The 24738-nt window shown below is 35.7% G+C and overlaps 4 protein-coding genes across 5 annotated transcripts; 3 read left to right on the top strand and 1 right to left on the bottom strand.

Moving 5' to 3' along the window:
- Positions 1-13: 13 nt before the first annotated feature.
- LOC114349826 (uncharacterized) lies at positions 14-4611 on the top strand. Its single transcript, XM_028300389.1, has 6 exons — positions 14-234; positions 1695-1734; positions 2736-3136; positions 3240-3457; positions 3551-3758; positions 4217-4611. Exons 1-6 carry the CDS (start codon positions 192-194, stop codon positions 4432-4434), a joined length of 1128 nt encoding a protein of 375 aa, XP_028156190.1. The 5' UTR covers positions 14-191; the 3' UTR covers positions 4435-4611.
- A 2112-nt stretch (positions 4612-6723) lies between these two features.
- Positions 6724-8692, top strand: LOC114349866 (uncharacterized). Its single transcript, XM_028300454.1, has 2 exons — positions 6724-7007; positions 7375-8692. The coding sequence occupies exons 1-2, from the start codon at positions 6879-6881 to the stop codon at positions 8521-8523; spliced, it is 1278 nt and encodes a 425-aa protein (XP_028156255.1). The 5' UTR covers positions 6724-6878; the 3' UTR covers positions 8524-8692.
- An 856-nt stretch (positions 8693-9548) lies between these two features.
- On the bottom strand, positions 9549-14068 carry LOC114349844 (guanylate kinase). Of its 2 annotated transcripts, none has more exons than XM_028300420.1 (5): positions 13923-14068; positions 13566-13833; positions 12405-12628; positions 12043-12150; positions 9549-11499 (listed from the first exon to the last, which is right to left on the bottom strand). In XM_028300420.1, the coding sequence occupies exons 2-5, from the start codon at positions 13820-13822 to the stop codon at positions 11462-11464; spliced, it is 627 nt and encodes a 208-aa protein (XP_028156221.1). In that variant the 5' UTR covers positions 13823-13833; positions 13923-14068; the 3' UTR covers positions 9549-11461. The 2 variants fall into 2 exon arrangements, with proteins under 2 accessions (XP_028156221.1, XP_028156222.1); XM_028300421.1 differs by having other exon boundaries at positions 9549-9709.
- A 2139-nt stretch (positions 14069-16207) lies between these two features.
- CycB (Cyclin B) lies at positions 16208-20924 on the top strand. Its single transcript, XM_028300434.1, has 7 exons — positions 16208-16437; positions 16525-16736; positions 16878-17010; positions 18005-18436; positions 18551-18673; positions 19035-19255; positions 19695-20924. Exons 1-7 carry the CDS (start codon positions 16411-16413, stop codon positions 20098-20100), a joined length of 1554 nt encoding a protein of 517 aa, XP_028156235.1. The 5' UTR covers positions 16208-16410; the 3' UTR covers positions 20101-20924.
- Positions 20925-24738: the final 3814 nt, after the last annotated feature.

Genomic DNA, 24738 nt, shown 5'->3' with positions numbered 1-24738 from the left:
TGCGCACGATTCCTCCTACGATCGCATCATTCAGCTTCGCAAAGTTCGCAATCGAATAGTAGTTTTCGCGCGCTTTTCGCGGTCAGTTGCGTTGTATTTTCTTGTTTTCGAAATAGTTTGCGAGTAAAAACTTTTTGAAAACTTTATATTTTTGTGGCCAGTGTTTTATACACGCGAATGTTTTCCTCAAGATGTCTGTGTTTTTTAAATATTTTTTAATTGGATGTTTTATTGGTAAGTCATTTTCAAAAAGTTACGCAATTTAGCAGGGTTTCTTCTTTTCAAGTTTATTTGGATATATCTAAAGCTTAAAATCGGGAGCCTGTGCCATTTGATTACAACTATAGGCATTTACTTAATTATCTTACTACACTGCTAAATCATAATATACCTAAGATTTTGTGGCGTTGAGACAGACTCGTGCTTCTGTATTTTACTGCTAAATCATGCTTTTTGATTGTATCCCATCCCTGAAAGGACCATTTAATATTTTAATATTGACACTCAAGAAACTGCTTAACATTTCGCCTGCATCCGTCAGAAAGAGTTAGCTCCCGCTCGCATTCAAAAGCACGTTTAAATCAAAAATATTGTTTTTTTTCACGGAGTTGAGATATCACGAGTTTCTCCTGAAAAAAAATGTCTTAGAAAAATACTAAGTATATCATTAAACTATTTTGTCCTCTTCATGTTTTTATGTGACTCCTCTGAAGATCTTTAAGAAGCCACATGAACAGTAGGTATGAAATAAACAGACGACACGGTCTGACTTACTCTCGCTATTACTAATTAATTTAATACGTTTTATGCTGGTTACTGGACTTAAGTAAGTACTTAGCAGTAGTTTATGAAGACTTGTCCACTTACATACTCGTACCTATTACAATTAAAGATCAATTAGGAAGCTAATATCATGAGCCAGTCCGCCTACACGTTACATTCAAATTATGTAAAGTACTTACTAACTACGCCATATGAGTACATGCTTTGTAAAATGATATAAACTCCAGACAAGTACTTAGTAAACATTCTTAAGTTATGTTGATGACACGAGATGACACACCATTTGAATGTAATCATTATTATTTAAAGATTATGATGTCATTTTATTGGAGTTAATAATTGGAATTATCTTTCGGATGCATTAAGCATTCCGCGTTGCAGTAGGTACCATCCTAAATCGTCTTTGTTTACTAATAATAGCTTACAAAGACATCTGCTGAAATTGTAGAGTCATTTAGATTTGTGTACGAGTTTAATCCTTTAGTTAGACTCGTTGAGAGATAAATTATTTTGTGGTGTAAATAAATTACAACAAAGAGATTTTTTCAACGCTATTACCACTTTCAACAATTACACCTAGAGCTTTTTAGGTTTAACCATTTATTTCATTTTCTAGAATTTTTCCGCGCCATACAGATATGTGAATTAAAAATAAAACTACTTTACCAAGAAATGAGTACATTTAGTACATCAAGCGTGTAAAATTTGATAAAGTTAACAATGTCGTAATACAATATTTTACGCAATGAAATTAGACTGATGTAAAGGAAAAGGAACATAGGAAGAGTTCGAACTTAAGAATCGACTTCCCTCCAGTGCTAATCGTACAGAGATAAAAGTAAATGCGAGACGAAAAAACAAGGCAGGATGTGTGAGTGATTATAATGTAAACAAATTAAACGTTGTTGCAGGTCCAGCGGTAACCAGACAGGCGGATATAGACATCAACAGGTTAGTGCCATTTGAAAAGTGGCTGTCCATTTGGCACGCTTGGCGGCCGTCACCTTGGGGCATACCCAGCTGTCATAAATGTATGGAGTGAGCTTTTATTTTACTCGTCCGAAACTTTTAAGCCACTTCGGGCTCTGTCATCGCCATCAATAGGCGTGTCAGACGTTTTTATCTACTCGTAATGTACATACGGTTCAGTTTCGTTTCTTACACACTTTACTAATTTAACCGTAAAGTTTGTAGGCATTCTTTTCTTAACTCCGCCTTTAAAATTCTAAATAGCAAAGGTTTTCCTATATTAACATTATCTGTGGGCAAATAATTATGCGCTAACTGTAGACAACATGTGTTTTCAATCCCACTTTAAAACGGTATGTGACAAACAAACAGACCTATTCGTTGGCCTATTTCATAAAGCAGCTACTGAACATTGTACTGAACATCAGTATAAAATTCCACATTATTTATTAAAATAGATCGTGCTGTGAAAGCACGTGGATTTATGAAAACAAACAAGATTATAGTGCTCTTTGAAATATTGCATCAATGCATACCGATCAGGCTGAAACACTAAAACACCTAGCAAACTACGTCAATTCTATTCTTATATCAGTTATAGGTACTTTAAGATACCTTGATCCAACGTGCATACTTCATCTGGTATTCTGTTTTGAAAACTAACACCTGAGTTTGTAAATATTTACTTTCGACTCTTAAGAGTGAAGATTTCTACTATTTCTAGTTCCTCGTTTATTAATCCACCTGCCCGCAGAACATTTCAATGCCACAACTTCTGCGATATTTTATAAACAGTGGAATTAAGTACCGTCTGGTGTTTTATATCATAAATAGCTATGTATTAACACATCATAACAATTTAAGATTAAGCAGTTAATTTAATATTGTTCTAAATTCTTGGACGATCGCCACATCCTTGTGTTGATTATTTGAAAGCTTTACTTTATGATACCTACGTAACAATTAACGATCAATTGTTACAGAGTGAAGCTTGTATCCAACGAAGCAGTACCAGCACCCCCAGAATATACCAATCACCCGCGCAGATATCCTGAACCGTATTCTCAGTACAAAAGGAGCTATGATTATGACTATCGTAGCGGTGGGCACGCCCCACCGCTCTCGGCGGTACAATCTCTACAATCTCTACATGGTACCTCGGAGGTGCCCGCTGCAAAGACGATCGCGGTCTACCAACCACGGGAGGACCCCCGCCTCTTCTACCAGTCTAGTTCGTATCTTAAGGAAATTGATAGGAAAAACCTGATTGGGGAGGCGTCGTCTATATACCCAGGACGGGAGGTGGTACGTGCTGGCAAAACCTATGGTCTGAGGTCGCTAGAGACGCGACGGATGGATAGAAATGCAAATATGATAAGCCCAGGTACTTAGTATTGAAGAAATCCCCTATTATTGTTCATCAAGCTTATTTTACCACCTACTTTACATAGAGCATTTATTATCATACTATTTTACCTGCGTTACAGGTTACAAAAACGTCTGTGTCAAATGCCCTCAAGATAGAACCTTGATCGCCAAGCCTGGTTCCGACATGGTGGTCTTCCAATACCCTCGGTTAACGACATGCTCTGGGCTGAAAGTGCCTAGAGATGTGCGGTTTATTCCACTGTATGGGCCTAAGTTTGGATCTCTGCTTACTAAGGGATCACATATAGTTATTGGTCACATTTCATACAAAAACAAGGTACGACTAACGACACAATGATTCAAATTATACTAAGATTTACTGATTAAACCAGTTCACACTTATTATTTATGTATTTTTTGCAATTTTCAGGATATCCAAATGTGCAAAATGGAAGTGCATGTCATAGTGCAAAATTGTGCGGTTCCAAGTTATTTAATATCGAAATGCGATGAAAAGACCAAAGTGTGCAATTTCTCCTGCCGGGACCCAAACATGGAGCTGCAAGGCCACACAACGCTGTCCTGTGGAGACACGATGGGCTGGACGGACTGGACGGGGGCACTGCCTGTTTGTAGAGGTATTTTTTTATTATTATGTAGAAAAAAATCGACCGAGGTTTTTGTAACCGGTTGGGTGGCTATAAGGTTTCCACTTTTTTCTACAACACTGAACACACCTATTGGGGGAGGCTTTGTCCAGCTACTGAACCAAGGCTGCTGGACTCCATCAGTGGAGGTCATTTGGCTGAAAAGAACGAACGGATGAACCTATTATTAACCACCTACCTTTGCCTAACCTATTCAAACTGCTCGTCCTAAAAGACCATAATAAATATCCTCAAAACTTAAATCTAAGTCTAAAGAATATAGTTAAATTGATTATGTAAGGACCACAAATATTTTTATTTATTTGTTTTCACCATCTTAAACTATCTTTATTTTATTTCTCATCAACCGCTAATATCCGACGTAGGGAGTTACAACATCAATTCCCGCTTCAATTTTATTTATCTGGAATTTTCCGATTTCCTTCCAGCTCGAACCTGGTGCGAGCGTCCACTGCCCCCGGACAACGGCCGGCTGAGCTGCAAAGGCCTCCCCGAAGGCACGGGCCTAGCTGAAGGGTCTACGTGCCGCGTTCGCTGCGCCAGAGGTTGGCACTGGTCTCCTCGCGCAGCCACCGTGTGTCGACGAGGAGCATGGACCTTTAATATTACGTGCCAGAGGAGAAGTAATCATTCATTTGGGGGATAGAAAGTAATATTCTAACAGTCTTCCTCTTTATAAGTAAGTAGTATTATTCGTTCTAAGTAAAAAATAAACATGTAAGAGTAGGTACCTAGTACTATCGATACTAGTACTACAGTTACTACTCACCCGATGTATTTGTGTGATAAGCTACTTATTTGTTTTAAAAAATTTAGATTTTTAATATACACATAATAAACTTTTAACATTGTATTTAAGTAATTAGTGTATAATAACCATGATTTATTTTTGATAAAGGATTTATTTACAACTCTGTTTTATTCCACGTTTAGATATTAGATACCCTAGAAATTATGGTATAATATGAAATAACAGGACTTTTTGCACAGAAACTAGCGCGCAGGGTATCTCCAGTTGGTGAAATGCTCTAAGTATCCAAAAAAAATTAATAACGTTAACGTTATTATTATAATGTAACGCTACCGTTACTTTATTTCTTTGCCCAAAACGTAATTTTTAAAAATATAAAAGAGTTGCCAGTGTATAACTTCTCCCCAAAAATTTAGGAAGAAAATTGACCCAAATCTAAATAATAAATTAAAATGTTAAAATTGAACATTGCGCGTTTAGTTTTTTGGGATATTTTGGGAAGACAAAATGAACATTTAGTGTCTTGGTTGGGTAACCAACAATAGTTACACAAATTATACCTAGTTGGAGACACCACCACAGTTCACAATATAACATACTTTTATGAAGCTGTCAAAGTGCAATATTCTCGGTTCCACTTTTATACGAAAACGTCAAGCTAAGACCTTTTTTTTTTTTGGCAACTCAAGAAACGTTTTTTTGGTCTCAAAACTATTCAAATCCAATTTTTTACTTATTTTATTTGCATTTTTGAGCTAAGAATTTAAAATTGTGAAAATTTTCAGAAAATATTGGTCTTGGGATAGTTAGTGTCTTAAATTATTTTACTTTTTTATCGCATTCATATTTTTTTTCAGCACTGACTACACTATATACTATATATATACTATATACTATATATATACTATACAGGGTGACTGGAACTGAACCCGCCATAGCTAATACGCGTATAGAGGAGGTCATTTGCTAATTATTGAACCTTGCTTTCTATGACTAAAGTTTTATAGTTTAGGAGATATGACAATTTTTATACTTGTTTCAGATTTTCCCGAAATTTGACCTAAAAACTGCTTAATTTTTTTTTCTCGCATGATTTTAACAGATTTTTTTATTTGATACTAATATCGAATAAACCTTTAATCAAATAAAATAAATTTCAGATCTAGATAATCATTCAATAACTAGTTACGAGCCGCCAAAGTTCAACAAAAGTACAAACCACGATAAAAAATTCAAATTCGATTTCGATTTAAGAAAAAACTAATGGTGATAATGGATTGCCAATGATCTTAAAAATATCTCTACCTTCTCTTCTTTCCAATGACATATCACACGTAGTAATTAGATATTGAAATTTATTAAAAATTCAAAGTTTATGGAAGAAAATGGAGTAATTTACGAAAATTATCCATACAAAGTTTCTTCAAACAACTCATATTTTCTGCTATACTCCTTTTCATAACTATTTTCGTGTTTTTTTTTAAAATGAATTTAAAAATAATAATCACATTATAAAGAAAAAAAAAATAAAAAAATTCAAAATCAACTTTGTATGGATAATTTTTGTATTATTACTCCATTTTCTTCCATAAACTTTGAATTTTTGATAAATTTCAATATCTAATTACAACGTGTGATATATCATTGGAAAGAAGAGAAGCTGGAGATATTTTTAAGATTATTGGCAATCCATTATCACCATTAGTTTTTGTTTCAATCGAATTCGAAGTACAATTTTTTATCGTGGTTTGTACTTTTGTTAGACTTTGGCGGCTTGTAACTAGCTATTCAATCATTATCTGGATCAGAAATTTATTTTATTTGAATAAAGATATATTCGATATTAATATCAAATCAAAAAAACTGTTGAAATCACGCGAGAAAAAAAATTGAAGCAGTTTTTAGGTCAAATTTCGGAAAAATCTGAAAAAAGTATAAAAACTGACATATCTCCTAAACTATAAAACTTTAGCCATAGAAAGTAAGGTTCAATAATTAGCAAATGACCTCCTCTATACGCCTATTAGCTATGGCGGGTTCAGTTCCAGTCACCCTGTATAATGATATCGAAGCTAAATAATTTTATTGCATTAATGTTTTCACTATTTTAAAAATATATACTTTTTGTGGGTAAATACATATTTATTATGTGGTATCCCCAACCGAAGTTTTAAAAATGGAACAAAAAGTTTGACATTTTCGGCCGTTAGATGTTTTGGATTTTTTGCTTGCGAACCAACCAATGGTTTTTATTTACATTCAATCTTCGTGTAAAATGTATAATTAGCTAAAACTGTGCACAAATAAAGTGATTAGGGATTGGGATATAAAGGGACAAAATGGGAACCAACTCAAGTAAACCTCACAACGAGGCAGCTGTTCACATACATAAAAACAACGATGCGGATGTTGGAGACAATTTCGATCCTAGGTCACCAACTCCAGAAATAGTCAGAACACCTCTACAAGTAAGTATAACGTCTAATTAATTGAAGTTATAGATTGTTACAAGATTAACATTCCTAATAAACATTTCACACTGGCTTCAATCAAAATTGGCACGGTTCTAGCCAAAAACAGCATTCATTTAAACTATTAGGCATTGTTTATTTAAACCATTATTGTTGACCTTATAAGCTACTTCATAAAGTTAAATTATTATTACTTGATAAAGGATTAAGAATTTTCGCGCCATATCACATACAAAAGTCGCCTTGTAACCGTTTAATTCTAATAATAATGATACTACACAGTTTAAATCAAACATAGTTAGTTCATTATGTATTTCAAGTGTTTAAAGTTGAAATTAACCTAGTTTTGTATGTCTAATTCCAGGGGAAAGGCGGAAGCAAGCACAATATTACAAAGAATGTTGACCTAAGAAAAACATTTGAAAATGCAAAAGGAGATGAGAAGCTCATTCACAACAATCCTATCTTATCAGCTGTCATTAAAAATCACCTACAGTCTTATGATCCTAGGTCACCCAGTCAGGACTTTGAACGAACCCCCATTGTTATTGCATCTAAAATAGACGAAGCTGCCAGTGACCAACATATGTTAAGAAATAAGAATGAAATAAACTGTGGAAGTCCATGTCTTCGAGATGATAGTGACATAAATGATTATTCTATTGATGCCACCAGAAGCCCAGATTTAGTAGTTCCCAAAAACTTGTGTGATGGATTTTTTGACATGACTCTAAATGAAACAATTAAAGAAACTGAAGAACCATTAGGTTCTTCAACTGCGTCCAATGATGCTATACAAGAAAACATTTCTCCAGGTGCTGAAAGACCTACTCAATTATTAGAAACAAACTTTGATTATGTGGAAACTGATAGTGACAAATTTGAAGATAGTGAAGAGAATGTGATGAAAAAGGAAGAATATTCCATTGACAACCTAAAGGGTATACCACAGTTTGAAATTCTGGATGATGATCCCAGATCTCCATCTGTTGGTATTGAGAGAACACCTATAGTTGTCTCCAAAACCAATCTGGAAGAATCAGCTGAAGAAAATGTTGAAGAAATGTCTGATGACACCCTTATAAAGGTTTTACAAAGCACAAATGCTGAGCTTCGTCAAAACATAGCTAAGCCAGAAGACAAAAACTCAGAAGGCTTAATGATTTATGAAGATGAGTCACTGAATGACACTCCTAAAAAGTCCAAATCCACCAGTAACAGTGGTTGTAGAACACCCTTATCTTGTATGAAGAACAAAACAGAAACGGGTCATACCAGATCAAAATCAGCTAACACATTGTATGATCCGAAAAATCAAAAATTGGTGACTAAGCGTGCATCTCACATTCCCAGGCTGAAGTCTCTGTCTAAACAAACTAAATTGCTAACCACTGGGAGTACTGTATCGCTGAAGAATATTTCTCGTGCATCAGTGATAAGTGGAGATTGTGAGAATACTCCACCACATTCTCACCGGGACAGGTGGGACAAGGACAGCAGTATTGTGCTTTAAACATGAAACCTTTAGTAATATTATGTATCTTTTTATGATTAATGAAACATGGAATATAATTTGAACAATATTTCATTATTCTTTTTGTTACAACTAAATTTAGTGTTTACTATGACTGTAATGATGACAAACAAAATATGTAATGATTATGATGGATGACCATTGTTGTTTACCACAATGAGTATTTTCAATTTTGCAACCACTGAAATAAACTTTTTAACCATTTGTTTTTTTTTTCTTCAATACACTAAATAAACATCGACAGCTATTTGACCTGGTGGTGGTTCATGGCGCATACCTACCTAATATGAAAGGCCAGCTGTTGCGGGTTCGAATCTCGCTAGGGAAACAAGCGACAATTTTTGTTGGTTCCACCAGTTCCACGATCACCCATTGCCCATGGAAGGGAGGGATAAGATGACCTGGGTGTGGACTTCAGTATTATCATTTTAGTTTCATTTGATCACCTGTAAATAAATCGCACCTCGAAATAGTCACATGTCCAATTTGTTATTGTACGTATTTTGTTATGTAATATTTTTGATATTTTATAAAAACCGCAAGAAACTTTTTTTTTTTTTTTTTAATGGACATGTAATGTGACTATTCAGAGGTATAATTTATTTTATAGGTGATCAAAGGATACTAAAATAATAATTTACCTTTTCGGCCCAACCATAAGCATGCCATCGTGCAACGTTCGCGCGGTGGTAAGTAAGTACATTCCACGCTCTATCTCCTTGCAGGGGATAATGGAATGCTATTTCGAAGCCGAGCTTCGATGACATGCGCTATTTCATCTCGTCTGTCTTGCAATTTCCTACCTCAAGAGAGTCAAAATAAAAAGNATAAAAATCAAATTTCTATATTTTATTACTTTATTGATGTCATCACGTTATACGTAAAATACACTACATAAGTAAATTGGTTTAATAACAATTCATTGTTACTTGAAATACCTTTACAAAAATATGCAAAATCACAAAAGGTACATAACATAGTACATAATAAACCGTTAGTATTCGCACAGTTGCTAATTCTTTATGGAATGGTTTTAGAACTCAACATCGAAATGAAGATGATTTATTTGGATTATTCACGAAAATAAGCCACAAATATAATAAATAGGCAGTTAATCTTATACTAAACAAGTAACTTCTTCAATCTCCTTACAGGCCACGTAGAGCTAAAAAAGCAAAACTGTGTATTAGATAATTGATCATATTTTAAACAAATTAATATTTTATAACTTAGGTATTTAGTATTTACATTTATGCCACTGAATTGTCTAAGTACGAGTATTTAAAGACAATCATATTGTCTAAACTCTAAAACATATACAGGGTGCTCGGATGTGAGATTCTGGAAATGTAGGTATAGTAAGCAAATACATAATAACGGATTATGGACCTATAAAAATACAGGTCCATGTAACAGGTACGATTAAAAAAGTGAAATTTTCGAAATCCGCAAACACCCATTTCAAATAATTATCTATAGGTACTCCAGTATTCTTACATTAAAAAAAAAATGAAATGAATTTCGATCAATTTCTTAACTAAACTTATATAAAATTATACACCTCTAGAATAGCCAAACACCCTGTGCACCACAACATCAATAATTTATTTATAGAGGAGTTAAAATCTAAACATCAAAAACATGGCTTTAGAACATGTTTTAGTGGTCTTCACAGTCCATTATTTATTTTGTGAAATTGTTGAAGGTAAGCCAAGTAGGCATAAACATTCATCGAAAATGTCTAGTAATTATGTCGCTTGTGACTTGTATCTAATACAGTTTTAAGAGAAGGTACTATTGATATAATTATTATAAGTTTTATGTTAGTTCAGAGATCTTACACACAAAGAATTTGATTAATCTTAGTTTATTTATATTATTAGTAATATTCATTGCATTGGCAAGCTGAACAATTCCATGCACAGTCATAATAATTAAAATATATAAAGTAAAACAATTTAAAAACAGGCAAAGTTAATAAAATGATTGTCAAAGAAACCATTATGATGACCAATAGCCAATTTACCGAATAATTTGTAGTAGGTATGTTTTTTTTTATCGTTCGTCTTCGTTTCAGCCAAATGACGTCCACTGCTGGACAAAGGCCTCCCCCAAGGTTTTCCACAATGAACGGTCCTGCGCTGCCCGCATCCAGGCTCTTCCCGCGACCTTTACTTTTTTTTTATATTATGCTATTAAATCTGAAAAATTTGGCACCCTAAATTTTAAACGTATGACCAATTATTTAGGCCTGGGAATGTAATTGTATCAAATAATAAAATATTATGCAGATGCCGCGCTAAAAAGCCGGCACTCAACATTGATTTAAATGTTTTTAGCAGAATTGCACTAAGTTACTATAATCTAACATTGAATACATCTATTCTCAACATTTGTTGAGTTAATTGAATGGATTATTAACCGAATTATCCTGAACCCTTATACATAGGTACAATCTTTATTTTGCTTTTTGATTTCAGTTAGCAATCCATTCTTCCAACTCTGTAATTAACAATAATATCCAACTACATAATAACATTTACCTATATTAAATGCAAACAAATTACTAAAGTACACAGTTGATTTCACACGTGAAATGTGTATATTCTGATTATGACTTGCTTTAAAAAATAATGAGATAACAATGTAAACAAATAAATGACTTGTACAACACCATCAGGTACTAAACAGTAAATAACATAAACACTTCATATTGCAATTTCAACTGTTCATAAACCAACTATTTTCAATTTAACCATCACATGGTTATAGATAGAATACTGTCCATATTATTAAGAGGTAGTTTATCAAAATTCATATTGTATTTTAAAATTCTTTAGTTTTGTTGGGGCGATCAATAGCTTTAACAACATTTATAAGTAACTTTTAAACTACAGGAATTTTCTTGCTGTGGTATTTAATTGTCCTTGGGGTCATTTGCTTCATCCACGGATTCTGTCGAAATTGTTAGTAATGTTGTTAATAAAAAATCACACACACACACAAACACAAATCAATTTCAATTAAGTAACCAAATAATAACAATAAAATTAAAATAACCATGCCATGTTATTACATTACTAGCAGATGGTCACAACCAAATCTTGGTAACAACTTTGATTTTACCAGATTAATGTTCTTTTCAGGTTTTTCATGAAAGCATAATTAACAAACACTGAGTTTGATCTGGTTAATTAAACATTCTTGGGCACAAAACTGAGCCCCGATTACGGTAATTTTTAACGTCAACAATCCAGACACGCTTCTCGATTCTGCGATACGATTGGTCGTTCAACAGCGTACGTCAGCTGTTTTGACCAATCGTATCGCAGAATCAGAAACGCGTCTGGATTGTAGACGTTATAAAAGTTACCGTAATCGGGGCTCTGATTTTATGGCAGTCTTTTCTCAGGGTAGTTTATACAAAGGTCAAGTTTCTAACGTGTTGGCAGAATTTGCACAATACAAGATAATAAATGAATGCACTTCAAATCTTACCTTCTTCTTTGTCCTGAGTATTCTGGGCAATAAACTCGCGCAGATCTGAATATGCCTTGTCCAAATTGTCATTCATTATTATGATGTGAAAATTGTTTGGTAGCTTGCCTGTAATAATTGCATAAGACTACACATTAACATATTTTATGTAAGAAACCAGTAAACAATTAAATCATAACTGTAACAACAAAGATAAAACAAGATATATTAGATATATTATAGAGTTTATTACCTAAACAATGGTTAACACAAACATTATTGAGAATTAGATAACTATGAGAAAGAGATAACAGCAATATCTTACATAACAATCATCATAAATTATGTATGTAAACAATAAAATATAGTAACTCATTACATACCAAATTCAATTTCTCTGATAGCAGTATCCAAGCGTTTCCTCAATGTTTCCTCATTTTCAGTGTTACGAGCTCGTAAACGTCTTTCCAGCTCCTCAATTGAAGGCGGCATCACGAACACTAGCAGTGGATCGAGATCTGTTTGCTTGACCTGCTTCACACCCTCAATTTCGATGTCCAGCACGCAAATCTTGCCGGTGCGGCGAACGTCATCAACAGCTCGTTTGCTGGAAAGTTATAAAGGAGCCAATTAGTTTACTGAACTTGGGCTAGTACAGGGGTAGCCAACTAGATTAGACATAAGATCTACTATTTACTAAGGAAACCTAGGCGATCTACCACTTACATACTTCTTGAAATCTTAAATGAAACATCATAGTTTAGTACACAATCATGTAGTATTTTTTGCCTTGCCACAATCGACTGTAATAGTCGCGATCGACCGGTTTGCCACCTCTGGGCTAGTAGATAGTTTTAAAATTAAAAAATAAATAATGACTTAAATCAGTGAAACCATGGACCTGAGAGGTCCATGAGTGAAACATATTAAATGTAAGATGGATGAAGTAATAATTAGCTACTATTATTATTATTTTGAACTATACCTTCAGTGGGTAGTAAATAGATATCATTTGAAAAACATTTGATTTGTCTACATATTCCATATAATATACAATTGAAATTGTAAACATTTTCATAGTGAGACCTATTGGAAGAACCAATCAATCTTCTTGATTAAATCAAGTGACTTCATTCAAGATTATGATACTATGGATACAGTTGCCTAACAACTTTTGTGGCAATATTATTAGCATGAGCAAACAGTTGTGGCAATGTTTTTTACGCGAGCAAAATATTTACTTTATAATGTTATAAACTATTGATTTATCTCAGGATTTTAAAAAGGAAGGCTATCAATCAGATATAATTTAAAAGATATTAAATATGGATAAATTGCACATCCTCCATAGTTTTACAATGTGCAAATAATGTCATATACATTCATGAATCCGCATAAATACTTAACCATAGTTTGAGCAAGGAGGTAAACAATGACGAAACTGAAGCGAATCATTTTGGCATTTTGCCAATGCTCTCAAAACAACGAGCACATGGCCAAATCCAATTCTTTCAATAGTACTATGGAAACCACATGAAACTTACCTTGTCCCATACATATTCCCGCTGAAAGTCGCGGTCTCAATAAACTCGCCCCTTTCCACCGCAGCAATCATGTCATTTTTGTTAGTGAAGTGATAGTGAACTCCATCTTTCTCACCCGGTCGTGGGTTTCTCGTTGTGTGTGACACACTAAATCCAAACTTATCTGGAAACTCCTTGAGCAGACGTTTCAGTAATGTACTCTTGCCTGACCCTGAAGGACCACACAGCACCAAAGGACGAGGCCCTTTCTGCACCATTGTCGCAAAAACTGCGGGAAATTAATTTGATTAAAACTAGCCAGCCGCATGGGTTACTAGCGCTTTAGACGTATGTTATTAATAAATAAAATAATCTTACGTCTGAAGAACTTCGTGATAAAAGCTTTAATTTGATATTAGAAGCAAAATCTGGTCAATTCGAGACCCTTTGTAGAAACAAATAATTTATTGAGCGAGAAAACCCATTCACCATGCGCGGCTCAAGACGTAAATTATGACGTTAATGACGTTTAGACGTCAGCCCAGCCAGTCTGACAGTTGGCTACCCATTGACATGTATACTATGAACCAGGCAAACCTTTAAAATAAACGTGCATAATGCATACACGATTTGGGAAGGAACATGGCCGTGCCCGCAACACAGGTATACCTTGATTTTTTAGAATCCAGCAAAGATGTTAACAAATACTTTCATACACAATTACACCATAATCACTTACGTGTTCATAATATCATACACANGCAACACAGGTATTAAGTCCAGAGCACCGATTACTATAATTTTTAACGTCTCCAATCCAGACGCGCTTCTTCGATTCTGCGATACGATTGGTCAAAACAGCATACGTCAGCTGTTTTGACCTCTTTCCCACTGGACACTTTGGGCACGTGCCCAGGGCCCCCGCCAACGAGGGGGCCCCCATCTGCTAATAAGATCTGTTTCCAGATGATAAGGGCCCCCCTTAATCCTTAAATGCCCAGGGCCCGTAGGTTAAAGACGGCCCTGATTAAGTTAGCGCCCCGATTGCGCTAAATAATTATGTGACGTCACTCACGTCACTGGACGACGAACGAAAATCAGCTGTGAGCACATCCGTATCGCGGCGGTGTTGTTTTGTTGACAGCTAGTTCAAACGAAGCTGTAACGCACATGGAATGGAACGTATTACGTGTAAAAGCTGAGCCCCGATTACGGTAACTTTTAACGTCTACAATCCAGACGCGCTTCATCGATTCTGCGATACGATTGGTCAAAACAGCTGACGTACGTTGTTGAACGACCAATCGTATCGCAGAATCGAGAAGCGTGTCTGGATTGGAAACGTTAAAAGTTACCGTAATCGGGGCTCTGACAGAAAGCTACTTTTTCTCACACGCAAGTCAAACGCTTCACAAATATTTGCTGTGTTTTAGTTAAAAAAATAAGGTGTTTGGAATTTGAATGGAAAGTTTTTGTCTTTGCTTGTTTGCGCGTGAACTTTTCCGAATTGAGGGCTATCGTTTTTATACTTAACAGTTGGCATCCCTGGCGATTGACAGGACCTTACTCTACAGTGGCGCCATCTTGAGGAGTGCAAGTGCGATAGTCCTCCTACCACTTTAGCGCTCACCAGTTGGTGCCACTGTCTTCACTACTAGCAAGCGACAGGACCTTACTCTACAGTGGCGCTAACTGGTGAGCGCTAAAAAGATAGCCCTCAATGAGGGAATGAGGGAAAATCAGCCGGAATGAAATTGGAGCGTGACTAGAGTGTGGACTAGAGATGAGACGCAAATAAATGTAGCGTCTGTAAATTTAGTTGTTACACTCCTTGCGAAACAATAGGTACCGACAAGGATGCAACCATTTAATATATAGTGTGCTAGAGAGAGACATTAGTCAGCCGTTTGGTGTAGTCGTTCAGAATGGACTACCTACTATACCGAGAGGTCCCGGGTTCGATTTCCGGCCAGGTAGAAATTGAAATGACGAATTTTAATTTCTGTGACGGGTCTGGGTTACTATGTATAATATTTTGTTTGTATTAAAAAAGTATTTTTAAGTAGTATTCGTTAAGCTAGCACCTATAGGTAACACAAGTATATAAAGTTGTTTAGTTTGAGGCTAGCTGGCCCTGTGCTTTATTATTTTATTTATAGCATATTATTATGCGAAACTTTACTCACTATCATTAATTAATAACAGTTTTTTCGTCAAGTCGTTTCGCTACCGCATACAGAGAGCAGAAGTTATTTCTGCTCTCTGACCGCATACGAGTAATTTTACGAAGGCGTATTAACGCTTTCTATTAAAATACAATCTCAATGGAAGTATTTTAAACATTAATATGTTATGGAATAAAGTGATCTAGAAATAGGTCATAAGCTGTATATTCGTTTATATGGTTGCCACATCATTGAAAAAGTATGAACACAGCTGTTTCCGGTTTTTAGTAATTTTCGTATTATTTAAATACTTTGAAGTGTTTAATGACTTTATATACAAAAAAATAATACGAAAAATCATATTTATTTATTAAAGTAATTTTTGGTTTTAATTCCTATTTAATAATGTAATCTTGAGATAATTAAATACTAAAAGTATAGCCCATGATTGTCCGGCAAACATCACTCCAATCACAACGTAGCATTTGATTTGAATTTGTATCCGTTATTTCCAGTCAACCCGTCCTCCTGAAGCAAACAAATCGGAAAACGAAGCTCGGTCGGCGGCTGATCGGCTCGATAGCAGACAAGAAATTAAGTTCAAAAGCATCAAAACTGAAAGTAATTTAGCGTCCATTAAGTTAGGCGTGTGGCCTTTTTGTGTTACTTTATATAAACGTGCCAGAAACTGTTCACAGAAAATGGAAATCGCCAGGAGACAAAGACCAGTAAGTTGAATACTGTTGCATTTTTACCATTTTATTTGCTATGTTTGGGTATTTCTTTACAGTTGTATTGTTTTAATAATATTATAGATGCAGATCCATGATCAAGAAAATGTGTTCGCCGTCAAAGGGAAAAGTGGTATGGCGTTGCCTGCGAAACGGCAAGGGCTGACGATGCGTGGAGCACTAGGAGACATCAACAGCAATGTGCAGGCCCAGCGAGATATCCATGTCGGCAAAGTTGCCGTGGCGACTGCGGAATATGAAAAGAAAACTTCACTTTGTCGAGGCAATGCCAAAAGGTATAATTTTTTTATTCCTAGTTCTACCCTCTGCAAAAATATTTTCTTTCTCGTAATAAGGGCTGACTACCATAATAATACAACGAATCTAAACCTCCATATTTTACTTATACCAAGCAAATAATAATTTTTAATTTGCAGTAACTACAGCCATGTGCAATCCAAAGTCGACACAGGACTTCCCAGCAAGCTTATTCAGCCCTCTTCAAGACCACCTCTCCGAAGAGAAGAAAGCACAGCTAATCTTGCTGCTAGGGCCGCTGCTCGTTCTAAGGTAGGCTATTTTTCTGTCTAGCATGGTATTATTCCTCAACTATGTCAGATTTTAATTATATTTTTCTAAGATAAGAACTTTAATTTCTCTCTAATTTATTTGCAAAAATATGTAGGTACTAGAGATGAAACGGATATCCGGTAACTATCCGGTAGGCCGGATATCCGGCCTAAATTTACTATCCGGCCGGATACCGGATAGTAACTCACTATCCGGCCGGATACCGGATATTAAAAAACTACGAAAATTTCCTAATAATAAAATGAAATGCATTAATCTTTGAGGTAAATGTCAATAAAATGGCTTACAATAATGACGAATTTCATTTAAAGTCCAAAAAGTTACAAAAAAGCCATATTAAGGCCTTTCAAAAAACTAATTTATTTTTCTGAGCTATTCACTCTAATGACAAATACATAAATATTGCCAAATAAAATAGGCGATCTTTTTTTCACTGATGGTCTGATGACATGATGCAGTTCAGTCAGATTACGCAGCAAGTAAACTAATTTAATTTTCGCTATTCAATCACACACTCACGAAGGCAACCGAAATCGCCCGGATTTATCTGCCCCCTGGACAAGTGGCAAAATCTGACATTCTATTCGGACGGATTCGATTTTCGAAAAGTTTGACTAGTCTAGTCTACTAATAGACCCCACTGGTCGCGTTCGAAGCACCTGTGCGGCGCTAAACTCGTCACGACATGCAACGAGACAATGGGCCAACTATCCGGCCGCCGGATATCCGGCTATCCGGCCTAGAAGCTCGCCGGATATCCGGTATCCGGTATCCGGCCAAACAACTATCCGTTTCATCTCTAGTAGGTACTAATGAAAAAATAAATAATGCAACTTAGATGTTTTAAAATGTTTTTCTTAAAACTCAATAGTTTGTTGTTAAGAATGGGTTTTGTTGCATTCCTTTTTCAAGTGATACCAGAGATATTTTTGCAGATTAATTGCAACATTTAATTATATTTCTTATATTCCAGGCCAAGGAAAACAAGCCACTGGAGGTTAAAGAATCCATAAATATTATGATCCAAGCCAAAAAATGCTTTCAAGATACTAAAAAGTCCTCTAAACTGCCAACCGTTAAGGAAAATATTGTCAGAGAGAGTAAGCTAAAGCCTATCCTGAAAGACCCGACCGAGTCCTTGGGGAAACTGAGGTTGGCTGAATCCACAACGCACTCTGAACAAGTTCTGGGCATTATTGACCAAAATAAAGTAGAAAAGAAAGCAGCACAGTTACATTCAGTTTTGCAAAAGTCAACGCCCGAGTTGCCCGAGGATATCGAAGACATTGATGCCGGAGACAAGAACAGCCCATTGCTTATGTCCATTTACATAAAAGACATTTACCATTACCTGACTGAATTGGAAGAGAAATATCCTATTGAATTGGACCACTTGAAGAAACAGGTAAAAAACGTTTGACTTTATAGAATCATAAGGGAAAATGGATTTAAAAATTAATTATGTATTATGCCACTTGCAACTTTCACATAGGATTTTAAATGTTGTTTTATTTTTCAGACTGTGATCACTGGAAAAATGAGGGCCACTCTGATTGACTGGTTGGTTGAAGTACAACGTCAGTTTTCTCTGGTACTCGAGACATTCCACCTGACTGTAGGAATAATTGACCGATATTTACAGGTAAGAAGTTTTGTCTAATTTATTAATTCAACAATTTTTATCAAGAACATAATTTGAAATTAATTGTGTGCGACTTCCATGATGATAAGGATTGTGTTTATTTTTATAATATTTTATCTTGGGTTAATTTTTGAATTCTATATGTGTACTATTTAATATCTTTATCCTGGGCCAAAATTGTTTCATAACAATGTTAAAAACTGGATTCAATGTCAATCAGACTTCCCTGTATTTGGTCTAAAAAAATTACATTGAGTCAATGAAAGATGTCAATGAGATTGAATTTTGTGTCTTTTTGTAAGATTGCTGTAGTGGAAAACAATCTTTCTACAAATATAAATAAAATAATATTTACTCTCAGGCCATGCCAAATGTGCAGAGGAACCAACTCCAGCTAGTCGGTGTAACTGCCATGTTCATCGCCAGCAAGTACGAAGAGATCTACCCACCAGACGTTGGAGACTTTGTCTACGTCACAGACAACGCGTACAGCAAGTCTGATGTATTCCAGTGCGAGAGGGAAATCATGTCGAAGCTCGGCTTCTGTCTTGCCAGACCGATACCACTTAGTTTTTTGAGAAGGTATACTATCTTTTGTTTCTACTTGATTTTTAGTTTTTGTGATTTAAAAAAAGTTTTTCTTGCCTATTCTATCTGCTGAAATAAAATACCACAGTAGGAAACATTACTTGTCATCTCCAGAGAATTCCATGGCATTGAATTACAGTAAATAATTGCACATTCGAGTGGCGACCACGAGCCGGAAGACGTAGTGTAGGCAGGTCACCCACTAGGTGGACCGACGATCTGGTGAAGGTCGCGGGAAGTGTCTGGAATTCTGGATGCGGGCCGCAGGACCGGTCTTGTGGAAATCTTTGGGGGAGGCCTTTGATTGTCCAGCAGTGGATGTCATTCGGCTGAAAACGATTGAAATATTTCCACAAGTCAATCTTTTAGTAGTTATGGATGATCTAATTTCTATATTGCCTGAATGCTTATTCGATTTTTTATTTGTTTTCAGGTTTGTCAAAGCCGCACATGGAACGTCAAAGAACCACCACTTGGCTAAATATTTCGTCGATCTTTGCTTAGTTGAATATTCAATGGCACACTACCGACCGTCGGAGCTCGCGGCCGCTGCGATTTGCCTGTCGCTGTACCTACTATCGAGCAAGAAACTAGAGGATGTCTGGACCCCTACTCTGTCGTACTACTCCTGCTACTCCCTAGAACACATTGACCCCATCATCAGAAAGCTAGCGAAAATTGTTATCAACGTAGAAAACTCAAAATACAAAGCTGTATACAACAAATACTTAGACGCGACGTTAGCTAAGGTGTCGAGCCTGCCGCAACTGAAAGGAGAAGCTATCTATGAACTGGCGAAGATTCCCTCTAACTCAAGTATGGTCTCATCTACCACGTAAAACTAAGATTAGTAACAAGGTCCTGGAACAAACTATTTTGTTTTATGAATTTGTGTGTTGCTATTAGGAGCTTGTGATGACTGCTTGTCTGCCGACACGATGTTGTATTCAATTTTTACGTGAATGTGACAATGGACTGATTTTTGTGTAAGTTTGGTTTTAGGTGTACCTGTTCCACTTACTTATAATGTTAGTTTTAGACGTAATATTGTATGACGGTGAGATTTTAGATATTCTTTAGTTAATGTTGACACTGATTAATTATTGTATTTATGTATTGCATTGATAAGTCATATAATCCATTATTTTATTTCAATTTTGAATTGTAATAGATATAACTTGATGATGTTTTTGTAACGTATTTATTTGTTATAATCATTCTGTGAAAGTCCTGTGTGTTCTGAGGTTTCAGAAATCTCATCTATTCTACTTTGTAATTAGCATATCTAATCGGAAAATAAATATTTTTACGCTTTTCAAATGTTACCTATAAAGTTTAACAATACTGCCACCTATTGTTTCGTTATCTGTTACGTAAAAATATATTTCTGGTCAGTACATGTTTAATGAATGATTATAGAATAATGGGTATTCTAATAATTATGTATTCATGACATTGAATCACAGTTTGTAGGTATGATTATAAATTTTAGTTTAATGACTCTGGACCAAAAACTCTTGACGTTTGCAACGAGACTTGTGTACTAATATTTTATATGGTAAGGCATTTTTAAGATATTTTGAATAATTGTAATTTGATAGACCTGTGATTAGAATATACGCTGTAATTTGTTGAAAATAAAATATGTTTTACGAATACCTACAAACAAGTGTTGTTATTTTGATTCATAATGTTGAAACTTTAAAAGTAAACAAGGAAATCCGAACATTGTTTGGTGTATGTAAATTCGCCTGAAATTTTTAGGTCTGATTTATTTTTAGTTTTTAATATTAGCTCTTCCAATAATGTTTATGATGGGTGGGTCTAGTTATTTCAATCTAAAATTTCCCCGTTCTAGATACCGAGCGCGTTTGAAAAAAATTTTTTTTACTTCCCTGACTAGTAAATTGAACCCACTATTTTTAGAGACGTCTTTTTAGAAGAACTAATGAACGTTTATAGCCTTGCATCTGATTAACCTAATGCAAAACAACTGCATTACCATTAATCAAGTAAGTAAATTAACGTAAAATTTAAGATAGCATTCAACAAAAGAATTTATCCTACTCGAATCGCTCGTGAACCGCAAAGATAACGCGTTTCCAGCTGGCGTTCTGCCGTCAACCGAAAAGTGCTAACTAAAAATTTCCAAAACCAGAACATTCCTCTATCCGCGGGCAGCGTTGTGTGGCAGAGTGCTAGTGTCCGCTCGTGCGTCCGCCATGGTTCCCGTCGCCGCAAATTCGAAGAATTTATTAACGCTTGGCGGTTAGCCGAATCGTTTTTGTTCCCGTTTTTTCAGTGACCGGCGGACTCCTGCAGTGGAAAAACAAAGAAATTTGTACGCCTTTCCCGGGCTTTTTTGCGGATTTTAGATTTTGTAACGCGGTTTCCGAGTTTTAGGACGATGCATTTGGGAACTTTGCTCTAGGTAGATAGATTAATATCGTAATTAAGTATAGACCTAGAAAAAAAATTTAAGTGACAGATAGAAGATAGCTGCCCCCCTAGACAAAACGCACTTTTTGATCGAATCGAAAATCGAATCCGTCAAAACTCCATACAAAAAAGGGGCTTTTCGACCACTTTTCGACTGGTTTGCGATTATAATTTGCACTTTGTCTAGACCCACTGATCTATCAGCCGATCTTTGTGCCTGATCTAATAAAAACTAGGTGCTGGATATTAACGGGAGAGGCTTATTTTATTTACTTTATTTTATTTGTTTAACAATGTTTCAACAGCATTGAATTCCTGTTTCCTTTATTTTGCAGTGTACGTACATACTACAGCTATTAACATGTCGATCATAATGACGGTATACTCAACGTGTGATATTGTAAATAAATCGTCAGTTTTTACTTACATTGTGGCGGCGCCAATAAACATCGCAGTTATCTGGAGGGTGGCGTATTGTTAATGCAATAGCGCCATGTTGTTGCATTTTTGCAACAAGCGAGCGGCGCAATGTATGCACATAGTCGCCGTAATGCCGCGAAAGCCTGTCTCGTAAATATTTCGCTCACGCAATTTACAGCTTTGGGAATCCTCTTAACGGAATACTGGGGCAGTTAGTGAGCCCCTGGATATTTATAATTTTAACGGCGCCTACACTAAACCGCTATTGTTCTGTTCATTACTCCCAGTTATTGCAAGTTGATGTACGAACACGAACCTTACCAGCTCTACTTTTAGTTTAAAATTAAAATGTGTAAATTAGGGTACATACTTAACGATAATTTGAAAATTGTAATGTACATAGAAATGCGAATGACGCTTTACTAAAAAAGAGGAACGTTACATTACAATTTTCAAATTTTTACGAGGTTTTAAGCTATGCCCACAACTTGTACTCGACTTTAGCTTGGAAATCGTTTTCCATTCAGTCATCAAAAATAGCAGTCCAGCTAGAATTTAGACTTCTAGGCACCTAAGTATGCTAAAAAATACAAACTACTACAGTAGCAATAAACGATTTTAACAAATTGTGTAAGCCCGACTCAACAAAACAAATTAGAGGCACATCACAAAGACTTTTATCACAATTATTCACGTAAGTAGAGTCTTTTGGCGTAAATATTATTTTTATCTTTTGTAAACCCTAGTAAAATTTACTCTGAGCTGTAAGCCCGCTATACTTTTTGACGCTATTGGTAGTCAGTTTTTCATCGTAGTGACAGCAAAAAATGTTTCCTCCGACCGACTAAAACACTTTCCTTGGAAGCACATTTAAACTGTGAAAAATTAAAAAGTTCGCCGTCTAGTCTAGGTATCAGCTTAAATATCGCGAAGTTTCGTCGCAACAAAATGTTTCATATTATTGTTGCGTTATACTTTTCTACTTAACGTCGCAGTCGGGAGTGTCTCCGTTGTTTCCCAAGTTTTAACGAGTTTGTCGGACACGCTGTGCGCTCGCGCGGCCGTCGTGTGGCGTGCGCCGAACGTTGGCTAATACGACTACTGTCTACGATTCACTAAGTTGGGTTTCTATTGTACGATATATGCTAACAAAAACATACAACAGATTTACACAAATTCCTTTGTAAAAAAAGTTTCTAAAGTAAAAAATTTACTGTCGATATGAGTACAAAAGTCAAAAAGTCAAAATTTCTTTATTTGTTTAGACTAACAAATAGTTCTTACAAATCGTCGTTTTGCTCTTAAGGAGCCTCTACATGTCTCATAATCTTTTTACCCTACCAGCCCTTCGAGACCAACATTTGTCAAGTGCTGAGAAGAAGCGCCGCAACCAATGATATTATATAAAAACGTTCTATAATATCATTGGCCGCAATGATATTACAGAACTACTTTTGTTTTTATATAATATCATTGATTGGCCGCAACAAACTCAGTCACCACTGTGTACAACTTACGAAACTTTTTACTTTTGCTTTGAATCCATAAATTCATGTGTTCATACATTATAATGATTACGGATAACGTATTTTAAAATCAATTACTTTGTTTGCTCGTAAAAAAAATAGTTAGTACTTACATTTTGCCATCATCGTTTGGGTTTATGGTACAAGTATGAAGAGTGTTGAAAAAGTTGTTTTCAATATCATTGCGAAAAGTTTGAAAAGACCGACAAAGGAAGTATTCATTATTAATAAATAAATTAATAATTAATAAATCACATCTCGTAGCATTTCGTAGCAACCGGTCGTAGCAGGTGGTCATACTTAGCTCTCGTAGCCGTAGGGGTCGTTATGCGAAGCTTGTCGTAGACGATACTACGAGACATGTAATATTAAATTTTTTCAGTTTCATTATTGAAGCTAAGCCAAGCACGATATGGCAGGAATTAGGGTGTCCCGTCGTTGTATGGGAAAAAATTTTTTTTGAGCTACGGTTTCGCAAGAGGTANAAGGAACATACATGGTCCGTAGTGCTTTGGGTTAAGTCATGACTACACTTAATTCCTAAATACTTAATGCAACGTATGTAGGAAGTGTGTGAGAAGCGTTATTAAAATATCGCAAATCACGCGCATCTCTCATGTCCAGGTAATCAACATACAACGAGAAGCTTGAGCTCAATGGTCACTTGCTTAGGTACCGTCCAAATCGCGATCGCTTACCTCTCGCACCGAGTCGCACCGCACCGCAGCGATCAGCGATGTACCGGACGGCCGCGGGTAGCACTTAAAACTGCCGTTAAAAGGGCCACCGTTTCAAAAGCCCCGTATAAATAACGCAGCCAACAGCATTTACGTTAGCGACGATATTTTACGATATTCTTTCATTTCCATTTAGGTACCAATTCAACCGTGCGGTTCCTACTTATTTATGTTGCTGTACGGTGTACTTGTAAAAGCACGGTATACGACATGAAAATGTAGAGCAAAAAGACGGTTTTTGAGATAAATAACTATAAGACAAGAAGATATTGCCAAGTAAATGTCATAAATATGATAGGTTACCCAAAGAGCCTGGCGCCAGCCAAGCTGCAAGAACCTGCTCATGAACTTTGAC

This window comes from Ostrinia furnacalis, unplaced genomic scaffold (assembly GCF_004193835.3).
Source record: "Ostrinia furnacalis isolate ACB-3 unplaced genomic scaffold, ASM419383v2 OfSCF0710, whole genome shotgun sequence".
Taxonomy (NCBI): domain Eukaryota; kingdom Metazoa; phylum Arthropoda; class Insecta; order Lepidoptera; family Crambidae; genus Ostrinia; species Ostrinia furnacalis.
Note: the sequence above shows the minus strand (reverse complement) of the source record. Positions and strands in the feature narration are given on the sequence as shown.

Excerpts from the sequence above, each read along its gene's own strand:
- LOC114349826 (XM_028300389.1), top strand. The coding sequence starts at position 192 with ATGTCTGTGTTTTTTAAATATTTTTTAATTGGATGTTTTATTG. Across the intron at positions 3,137-3,239 it reads TGCAAATATGATAAGCCCAG|GTTACAAAAACGTCTGTGTC; the intron begins GTACTTAGTATT and ends CCTGCGTTACAG. Across the intron at positions 3,759-4,216 it reads GGCACTGCCTGTTTGTAGAG|CTCGAACCTGGTGCGAGCGT; the intron begins GTATTTTTTTAT and ends ATTTCCTTCCAG.
- LOC114349866 (XM_028300454.1), top strand. The coding sequence starts at position 6,879 with ATGGGAACCAACTCAAGTAAACCTCACAACGAGGCAGCTGTTCACATA. Across the intron at positions 7,008-7,374 it reads TAGTCAGAACACCTCTACAA|GGGAAAGGCGGAAGCAAGCA; the intron begins GTAAGTATAACG and ends GTCTAATTCCAG.
- LOC114349844 (XM_028300420.1), bottom strand. The coding sequence starts at position 13,822 with ATGGTGCAGAAAGGGCCTCGTCCTTTGGTGCTGTGTGGTCCTTCAGGG. Across the intron at positions 12,629-13,565 it reads GGGAATATGTATGGGACAAG|CAAACGAGCTGTTGATGACG; the intron begins GTAAGTTTCATG and ends ATAACTTTCCAG. Across the intron at positions 11,500-12,042 it reads TACTCAGGACAAAGAAGAAG|AATCCGTGGATGAAGCAAAT; the intron begins GTAAGATTTGAA and ends CAATTTCGACAG.
- CycB (XM_028300434.1), top strand. The coding sequence starts at position 16,411 with ATGGAAATCGCCAGGAGACAAAGACCA. Across the intron at positions 18,674-19,034 it reads TAATTGACCGATATTTACAG|GCCATGCCAAATGTGCAGAG; the intron begins GTAAGAAGTTTT and ends ATTTACTCTCAG. Across the intron at positions 19,256-19,694 it reads CCACTTAGTTTTTTGAGAAG|GTTTGTCAAAGCCGCACATG; the intron begins GTATACTATCTT and ends ATTTGTTTTCAG.